This window comes from Crinia signifera, chromosome 8 (assembly GCF_055691185.1).
Source record: "Crinia signifera chromosome 8, ASM5569118v1, whole genome shotgun sequence".
NCBI classification, from domain to species: Eukaryota; Metazoa; Chordata; class Amphibia; order Anura; family Myobatrachidae; genus Crinia; species Crinia signifera.
Genome location: NC_139224.1, coordinates 7,723,770 through 7,734,171, shown reverse-complemented (window position 1 = coordinate 7,734,171; position 10,402 = coordinate 7,723,770). Strand labels below are relative to the sequence as shown.

The 10,402-nt window shown below is 52.9% G+C and overlaps 1 protein-coding gene across 1 annotated transcript in view; it reads right to left on the bottom strand.

Moving 5' to 3' along the window:
* The window catches only part of LOC146026911 (intraflagellar transport protein 122 homolog), a 22,518-nt gene that overhangs the window by 240 nt on the left and 11,876 nt on the right, over positions 1 to 10,402 (bottom strand). The window contains exons 9-14 of the mRNA XM_083157959.1: positions 6,574 to 6,765; positions 6,352 to 6,490; positions 5,773 to 5,975; positions 2,298 to 2,435; positions 467 to 631; positions 7 to 215 (exon numbers count right to left, since the gene is read on the bottom strand). Coding sequence (XP_083014085.1) covers positions 7 to 215; positions 467 to 631; positions 2,298 to 2,435; positions 5,773 to 5,975; positions 6,352 to 6,490; positions 6,574 to 6,765 — 1,046 coding nt within the window. The remainder of the gene's footprint in view (positions 1 to 6; positions 216 to 466; positions 632 to 2,297; positions 2,436 to 5,772; positions 5,976 to 6,351; positions 6,491 to 6,573; positions 6,766 to 10,402) is intronic.

The following is a 10,402-nucleotide window of genomic DNA, read 5'->3' as shown; positions in this document are numbered from 1 at the left end:
GCGAGCCGCCTGGTTACCTGGGGCACATCCACTGAAGACATTGAGTAGACATGCAGGCAGAATATCTTGGAGCCGTTGTATCCCACCACGAAACCCTGGAGCTTCTGCTGGTGCACGGGGAAGTTGCTGGCTTTAATGTTCAGGTAACCTCCTCCGGAGAAGCACAGCATTTCCTCGCACTGCGTGTTCCAGGCCACGCTGTTAGCATTGGGCTCCTGGGTGGGGGAGAACAATGTTATATGACTGATGGACAACACCTGTCAGGACCTTTTCTCTCTGGGGCTGTGGCCAGGGACAGAGATGAGGTTGAGAGAGTGCAACAGTGAGTACACGGAGAAGGAATAAGCCCAGGTCCCCCTACTACGGAATTATAATGGCAGAACTACATGGGGGACATCGCCTTTAATGATCTTCTATCCATTCTGCCACTTGGCATGATAAGCAGAGAACACGCTCCGTTACTGACCTGGAACAACAAGTCCTTGGTTGTGATATCATACACGAGACAGGTGTTGTTCTCATCCACCACGGCGAGCTTGCTGCGGCTGGCGCTCATGTCCAAACACCGCACAGACGTCGCCTGTTTCAGCAGGGTGATGGCAAAGAGGTTGTCCACGAATATCTTCAGGATCTGAAGAAAGGAAGAGTGAGGGTTACAGACAGCAACAATAAACTGTAACGTGTGAATCATCGGGGGGAACAGCGGACAAACTTTATGGCGGGTGGAGTTTGCACAAACATTTGTGTGAATTTGGGCTGAGAAGGGTGCGGTTGACGGCTTTGAATGCTGAGGCAACGGCACCTTGCACCCTTCCCATATAATAAGATTGACCCCATTGTCTGCCCTGTCTCTACACTAACACCAAAGGGGCATTAACGGAACGCTAATCCTTGTCCAATCTATAATGCTCCCACCTACTGGATCTGCTAAATGTTCTACAGGTTACAAACCAGTGACCAGCTGCTCCTGCTATACCTACTGGGGTGATTCAGGTTGGTTTGCAAAAGCAAACTCCTTCTTTAATGGACAAAAACATGTGCACTGCAGGTGGGGCAGATGTAACAGGTGCAGAGAGAGTTACATTTGGGGGAGTTATTTTGTTTCTGTGCAGAGTAGATACTGGCTGCTTTCTTTTTACAATGCGAATTAGATTTCCGTTTGAACATACCCCACCCAGATCTAACTGTTTCTGCACATGTTACATCTGCCCCACATGCTGTGCAGCACGGTTTGACCCATTAGATAGAGATTTTGCAAGCCAACCTGAATGTGCGGGGTTATAAGCAAGGCAGGGGCGATGAGGATGTCATTAAATGGGGGCAGGACACAGGGGAATTGATGACAGTATCCCATTGGTCGGGTGAGGTATACCTCACAGACAAATGGAGCCCACGGCAATTAAAAAGTCCCAAAAACAAAAAAAAATGTCCGTGAGTCATCCGGGTCCCACATCGGGCAGTTACAATATGACTGACAGAAGAATGAGCCACACAGAGAATTCCTGAGCCATCTTAATCATCAATGCCGTGCCTGCAGAGGGCAGGAGGGCTGGGCCCCATCGCATGGGCCCCGGCTTGGCCGGAGGTCAGGCTGAACAATGAGGGGAATTCATTATGGAGAGACCAATATACTGAGGTTTATAGTGAGCCCCAGGAATTCCTGTTATCAGGCTGGGAAGTACTGGCCATTGTCACAGCACAGACTGTGAGGTCACCACAGTATATATATATATATATATAGTATCGGAAGACGGAGTCACTGGTAACGTTATGTGCAGCGCTGCAGGTGGGGGTTCCTGTATTCACTGTTGCCTGGGGTGACCCCCAAAAATTCCCACCTACAGAGTGAATACAATGGGGCAAGGAGGGAATCATCTGGGAACGGAGGAGAAACAAGTTCCAGAAGATGGGAAGGGATACACTAAAGGAAATAATAACACTCACACAGAAGCGCTCAGGGCATGAATGTGGAAAGGAGGCGGCTACTGAAAGCTACACAATGTAAGACACATTGCATCTTGCCTCACAGTAAGAATTCTTGAATTAACCTCTATGTACAATTGATGAGAAAGATAACAGCGCCACCCAGTGGTCAACACAGGAAATAACTTCCAAAAAGGGCATCTATACCACTGGAGTAGTTTCTTGATGTAAGTTTTCCCCATCTCCTGCGTTACGCCCATAGCTTCCTTAGATCTCCATATTAGGATAGACGCAGACTTATGGCCCAGACTGGGGCTGCAGCTCAATCTCTTTATCCCATATGCTTATACCATTATTGAGTCGTCATCTATTACCTGTCCATTCTTCAGCCCCACCAACAGCCCTTCTCTTCCGGGCGGTCCTCCGATCACCTTGATGTACCGGATCAGAGACTCCATTAGCCACTCCCTCTCCTTCACGCCTTTAAAGGACAAGCACTGCAAGCGTTTTTCCTGGGACATTGGAGAGAATAAGCCCCAGTCAGTAATGGGGACACAACACACAGCGGATGCAGGGAGAGCCTGGCTGCTGTAGGGCAATGAGTGCATACACTACACAACAAGTAATGGCCGATTCATCATTTCTCCTCCGTGCCTTTGCCGGGGTGGCGTTAACCTGTTTGCTGGGCTCCACATATATGCAGCCTAGCGACGGGTCTGAATCAGGCCCATTGAGTAGTGGAGAAGAGGAGAAGCCTGCGCTGGGGGGAGATTATTCCTGGGATTGTGGCAGTAAAATATCTCCTGTGGGCCTGATTCAGGTACTATCACTAATCTGTAAAGCTGCGGATGACCGGGAGTAGATAGCCGCCACCCAGACAGAAAGAAAACCCGGCCCCTTTGTCAATTCATGATCCACTACACAATTCCCGAACCACTGGATGATTTTCCCAGTCGGTGACCCTGCCGGTCATCTGTGACGGAACCAGGCTGATCGAGGCCGGCAGTGATGTCACAGACACGCCCTGAGAGGGAATATGCTGTGAGAGCACACCGCCAGCAGGATAACACGCTGTGAGAGCACCCCGCCAGCAGGATAACACGCTGTGAGAGCACCCCGCCAGCAGGATAACACGCTGTGAGAGCACCCCGCCAGCAGGACAACACGCTGTGAGAGCACCCCGCCAGCAGGATAACACGCTGTGAGAGCACCCCGCCAGCAGGATAACACGCTGTGAGAGCACACCGCCAGCAGGACAACATGCTGTGAGAGCACACCGCCAGCAGGACAACATGCTGTGAGAGCACACCGCCAGCAGGACAACATGCTGTGAGAGCCCACCGCCAGCAGGACAACATGCTGTGAGAGCACACTACCAGCAGGACAACATGCTGTGAGAGCACCCCGCCAGCAGGACAACACGCTGTGAGAGCACACCGCCAGCAAGATAACATGTTGTGAGAGCCCACCGCCAGCAGGATAACATGCTGTGAGAGCACACTACCAGCAGGACAACATGCTGCGAGAACACTACCAGTGGGCTGTGCTGCAGTCAGTGTACTCACCTGGCACAGTATAACATGCTGTGAGCACACAACCAGTGGGCTGTGCTGCAGTCAGTGTACTCCCCTGGCACAGTATAACATGCTGTGAGCACACCACCAGCAGGATAACATGATGTGAGCACACTACCAGTGGGCTGTGCTGCAGTCAGTGTACTCACCTGGCACAGTATAACATGCTGTGAGCACACTACCAGCAGGATAACATGATGTGAGCACACTACCAGCAGGATAACATGATGTGAGCACACTACCAGTGGGCTGTGCTGCAGTCAGTGTACTCACCTGGCACAGTATAACATGATGTGAGCACACTACCAGCAGGATAACATGATGTGAGCACACTACCAGTGGGCTATGCTGCAGTCAGTGTACTCCCCTGGCACAGTATAACATGCTGTGAGCACATTATCAGTGGGCTGTGCTGCAGTCAGTGTACTCACCTGGCACAGTATAACATGCTGCGAGAACACTACCAGTGGGCTGTGCTGCAGTCAGTGTACTCCCCTGGCACAGTATAACATGCTGTGAGCACATTATCAGTGGGCTGTGCTGCAGTCAGTGTACTCACCTGGCACAGTATAACATGATGTGAGCACACTACCAGTGGGCTGTGCTGCAGTCAGTGTACTCACCTGGCACAGTATAACATGCTGTGAGCACACTACCAGTGGGCTGTGCTGCAGTCAGTGTACTCCCCTGGCACAGTATAACATGATGTGAGCACACTACCAGTGGGCTGTGCTGCAGTCAGTGTACTCACCTGGCACAGTATAACATGATGTGAGCACACCACCAGTGGGCTGTGCTGCAGTCAGTGTACTCACCTGGCACAGTATAACATGATGTGAGCACACTACCAGTGGGCTGTGCTGCAGTCAGTGTACTCACCTGGCACAGTATAACATGCTGTGAGAACACTACCAGTGGGCTGTGCTGCAGTCAGTGTACTCACCTGGCACAGTATAACATGCTGTGAGCACACCACCAGCAGGATAACATGATTTGAGCACACTACCAGTGGGCTGTGCTGCAGTCAGTGTACTCACCTGGCACAGTATAACATGCTGTGAGCACACTACCAGCAGGATAACATGATGTGAGCACACTACCAGCAGGATAACATGATGTGAGCACACTACCAGTGGGCTGTGCTGCAGTCAGTGTACTCACCTGGCACAGTATAACATGATGTGAGCACACTACCAGCAGGATAACATGATGTGAGCACACTACCAGTGGGCTATGCTGCAGTCAGTGTACTCCCCTGGCACAGTATAACATGCTGTGAGCACATTATCAGTGGGCTGTGCTGCAGTCAGTGTACTCACCTGGCACAGTATAACATGATGTGAGCACACCACCAGCAAGATAACATGATGTGAGCACACTACCAGTGGGCTGTGCTGCAGTCAGTGTACTCACCTGGCACAGTATAACATGCTGCGAGAACACTACCAGTGGGCTGTGCTGCAGTCAGTGTACTCCCCTGGCACAGTATAACATGATGTGAGCACATTATCAGTGGGCTGTGCTGCAGTCAGTGTACTCACCTGGCACAGTATAACATGATGTGAGCACACTACCAGTGGGCTGTGCTGCAGTCAGTGTACTCACCTGGCACAGTATAACATGCTGTGAGCACACTACCAGTGGGCTGTGCTGCAGTCAGTGTACTCCCCTGGCACAGTATAACATGATGTGAGCACACTACCAGTGGGCTGTGCTGCAGTCAGTGTACTCACCTGGCACAGTATAACATGATGTGAGCACACCACCAGTGGGCTGTGCTGCAGTCAGTGTACTCACCTGGCACAGTATAACATGATGTGAGCACACTACCAGTGGGCTGTGCTGCAGTCAGTGTACTCACCTGGCACAGTATAACATGCTGTGAGAACACTACCAGTGGGCTGTGCTGCAGTCAGTGTACTCACCTGGCACAGTATAACATGCTGTGAGCACACTACCAGCAGGATAACATGATGTGAGCACACTATCAGTGGGCTGTGCTGCAGTCAGTGTACTCACCTGGCACAGTATAACATGATGTGAGCACACTACCAGTGGGCTGTGCTGCAGTCAGTGTACTCCCCTGGCACAGTATAACATGATGCGAGAACACCACCAGTGGGCTGTTCTGCAGTCAGTGTACTCACCTGGCACAGTATAACATGATGTGAGCACACTACCAGTGGGCTATGCTGCAGTCAGTGTACTCCCCTGGCACAGTATAACATGATGTGAGCACACTACCAGTGGGCTGTGCTGCAGTCAGTGTACTCACCTGGCACAGTATAACATGATGTGAGCACACCACCAGCAGGTTACATTCAAACTTTTTGACAATCTTCTCCTTGATGCGGTAATGCATGTCGGCCGCGTCCTCGGAGTACAGCTCGTATATCAGGATCTTCTCGGGCATCTGAATGGCCAGCCTGTTCTTGTAGATGGCAATCTTCTTCACCAGCTCCCGGCACTTAATTCTCACTGCAGGAACACAGGCGGGTTACATGGGGCGGCCCATTACCGGAAATGCACCTCTGTGACCCCACAGCACAGAGACAGTGTTATTGATTCATACACAATATATTATACAGGGGCGAGAATAGGAAACCGACAGCATTAGTAATAAGATTTAATCACATTTATCGCTTTATAAATCATATGGGAATCTAAAGCCCCATACACACTACATGACCATGGCCGCCACCGATGTAGTTAACAATATTGGCCGCGGGTCCTGATATTGAGTTATGCACTGAATGATATCGTTCAGTGATGTCACCGGAACCCGCTGGACATGCTGGTCATTTTTCTATGTATCATTTGTCTTTGATCCCACATATAGTGACACTGTACCTACCTTTCTGCTCGGTGATGAGGTGCTGGACAATGACGTCCGTCATGCAGTCCCTGTAGGCATATCTGTCCTTGTACAGCCCATGCACGGTGCTGAAGATCAGCTGGTAGAAAGCAAGCGTCCCGTCCTGACACCCAATGACCTGCAGGATGACACAGCTCATAGCTTGGCCAGGACACAGCAGCAGCAGAGAGCGCAGGCGGATACTGCGTCACTCGCTCTTACCACATAGTTTGAATCGGGTTTAACTCTGCAAGTCCACACCCAGGAGTTCTGTTCTCCGATGGGCCCCAGCCGCACGCCGTCTTTGGTGAACAGAGACACCTGTTTGTCGGAGCCGCTCAGGACAATGTATTCACCTTTGGAGAAGTAGCTGACACAGCACGGGTCACACCCCAGAGGTCTGTCCTTCCCAATCTGCAGCATGGGAAGCAGGTTAGTCGGCCCCATAGTACACAAACAGGCAGCTCGCACAGCACGGGTCACACCCCAGAGGTCTGTCCTTCCCAATCTGCAGCATGGGAAGCAGTTAGTCAGCCCCATAGTACACACACAGGCAGCTCGCACAGCACGGGTCACACCCCAGAGGTCTGTCCTTCCCAATCTACAGCATGGGAAGCAGTTAGTCGGCCCCATAGTACACACACAGGCAGCTCGCACAGCATGGGTCACACCCCAGAGGTCTGTCCTTCCCAATCTGCAGCATGGGAAGCAGTTAGTCAGCCCCATACTACACACACAGGCAGCTCGCACAGCATGGGTCACAGCCCAGAGGTCTGTCCTTCCCAATCTACAGCATGGGAAGCAGTTAGTCAGCCCCATAGTACACACACAGGCAGCTCGCACAGCATGGGTCACAGCCCAGAGGTCTGTCCTTCCCAATCTACAGCATGGGAAGCAGTTAGTCAGCCCCATAGTACACAAACAGGCAGCTCGCACAGCATGGGTCACACCCCAGAGGTCTGTCCTTCCCAATCTGCAGCATGGGAAGCAGTTAGTCAGCCCCATAGTACACACACAGGCAGCTCGCACAGCATGGGTCACACCCCAGAGGTCTGTCCTTCCCAATCTACAGCATGGGAAGCAGTTAGTCGGCCCCATAGTACACACACAGGCAGCTCGCACAGCATGGGTCACAGCCCAGAGGTCTGTCCTTCCCAATCTACAGCATGGGAAGCAGTTAGTCAGCCCCATAGTACACAAACAGGCAGCTCGCACAGCATGGGTCACACCCCAGAGGTCTGTCCTTCCCAATCTACAGCATGGGAAGCAGTTAGTCAGCCCCATAGTACACAAACAGGCAGCTCGCACAGCATGGGTCACACCCCAGAGGTCTGTCCTTCCCAATCTGCAGCATGGGAAGCAGTTAGTCAGCCCCATAGTACACACACAGGCAGCTCGCACAGCACGGGTCACACCCCAGAGGTCTGTCCTTCCCAATCTACAGCATGGGAAGCAGTTAGTCGGCCCCATAGTACACACACAGGCAGCTCGCACAGCATGGGTCACAGCCCAGAGGTCTGTCCTTCCCAATCTACAGCATGGGAAGCAGTTAGTCAGCCCCATAGTACACACACAGGCAGCTCGCACAGCATGGGTCACAGCCCAGAGGTCTGTCCTTCCCAATCTACAGCATGGGAAGCAGTTAGTCAGCCCCATAGTACACACACAGGCAGCTCGCACAGCATGGGTCACACCCCAGAGGTCTGTCCTTCCCAATCTGCAGCATGGGAAGCAGTTAGTCAGCCCCATAGTACACACACAGGCAGCTCGCACAGCATGGGTCACAGCCCAGAGGTCTGTCCTTCCCAATCTACAGCATGGGAAGCAGTTAGTCAGCCCCATAGTACACACACAGGCAGCTCGCACAGCATGGGTCACAGCCCAGAGGTCTGTCCTTCCCAATCTGCAGCATGGGAAGCAGTTAGTCAGCCCCATAGTACACACACAGGCAGCTCGCACAGCATGGGTCACAGCCCAGAGGTCTGTCCTTCCCAATCTGCAGCATGGGAAGCAGTTAGTCAGCCCCATAGTACACACACAGGCAGCTCGCACAGCATGGGTCACACCCCAGAGGTCTGTCCTTCCCAATCTACAGCATGGGAAGCAGTTAGTCAGCCCCATAGTACACACACAGGCAGCTCGCACAGCATGGGTCACACCCCAGAGGTCTGTCCTTCCCAATCTACAGCATGGGAAGCAGTTAGTCAGCCCCATAGTACACACACAGGCAGCTCGCACAGCATGGGTCACACCCCAGAGGTCTGTCCTTCCCAATCTACAGCATGGGAAGCAGTTAGTCAGCCCCATAGTACACACACAGGCAGCTCGCACAGCATGGGTCACAGCCCAGAGGTCTGTCCTTCCCAATCTACAGCATGGGAAGCAGTTAGTCAGCCCCATAGTACACACACAGGCAGCTCGCACAGCATGGGTCACAGCCCAGAGGTCTGTCCTTCCCAATCTACAGCATGGGAAGCAGTTAGTCAGCCCCATAGTACACACACAGGCAGCTCGCCCAGCATGGGTCACAGCCCAGAGGTCTGTCCTTCCCAATCTACAGCATGGGAAGCAGTTAGTCAGCCCCATAGTACACACACAGGCAGCTCGCACAGCATGGGTCACACCCCAGAGGTCTGTCCTTCCCAATCTACAGCATGGGAAGCAGTTAGTCAGCCCCATAGTACACAAACAGGCAGCTCGCACAGCATGGGTCACACCCCAGAGGTCTGTCCTTCCCAATCTGCAGCATGGGAAGCAGTTAGTCAGCCCCATAGTACACACACAGGCAGCTCGCACAGCATGGGTCACACCCCAGAGGTCTGTCCTTCCCAATCTGCAGCATGGGAAGCAGTTAGTCAGCCCCATAGTACACAAACAGGCAGCTCGCACAGCATGGGTCACAGCCCAGAGGTCTGTCCTTCCCAATCTGCAGCATGGGAAGCAGTTAGTCAGCCCCATAGTACACACACAGGCAGCTCGCACAGCACGGGTCACACCCCAGAGGTCTGTCCTTCCCAATCTGCAGCATGGGAAGCAGTTAGTCAGCCCCATAGTACACACACAGGCAGCTCGCACAGCATGGGTCACAGCCCAGAGGTCTGTCCTTCCCAATCTACAGCATGTGAAGCAGTTAGTCAGCCCCATAGTACACACACAGGCAGCTCGCACAGCATGGGTCACACCCCAGAGGTCTGTCCTTCCCAATCTGCAGCATGGGAAGCAGTTAGTCAGCCCCATAGTACACACACAGGCAGCTCGCACAGCATGGGTCACACCCCAGAGGTCTGTCCTTCCCAATCTACAGCATGGGAAGCAGCTAGTCAGCCCCATAGTACACACACAGGCAGCTCGCACAGCATGGGTCACACCCCAGAGGTCTGTCCTTCCCAATCTACAGCATGGGAAGCAGTTAGTCAGCCCCATAGTACACACACAGGCAGCTCGCACAGCATGGGTCACACCCCAGAGGTCTGTCCTTCCCAATCTACAGCATGGGAAGCAGTTAGTCAGCCCCATAGTACACAAACAGGCAGCTCGCACAGCATGGGTCACAGCCCAGAGGTCTGTCCTTCCCAATCTGCAGCATGGGAAGCAGTTAGTCAGCCCTATAGTACACAAACAGGCAGCTCGCACAGCATGGGTCACAGCCCAGAGGTCTGTCCTTCCCAATCTACAGCATGGGAAGCAGTTAGTCAGTCCCATAGTACACACACAGGCAGCTCGCACAGCATGGGTCACACCCCAGAGGTCTGTCCTTCCCAATCTACAGCATGGGAAGCAGTTAGTCAGTCCCATAGTACACACACAGGCAGCTCGCACAGCATGGGTCACACCCCAGAGGTCTGTCCTTCCCAATCTACAGCATGGGAAGCAGTTAGTCAGCCCCATAGTACACACACAGGCAGCTCGCCCAGCATGGGTCACACCCCAGAGGTCTGTCCTTCCCAATCTACAGCATGGGAAGCAGGTTAGTCTGCCCCATAGTACACACACAGGCAGCTCGCACAGCATGGGTCACAGCCCAGAGGTCTGTCCTTCCCAATCTGCAGCA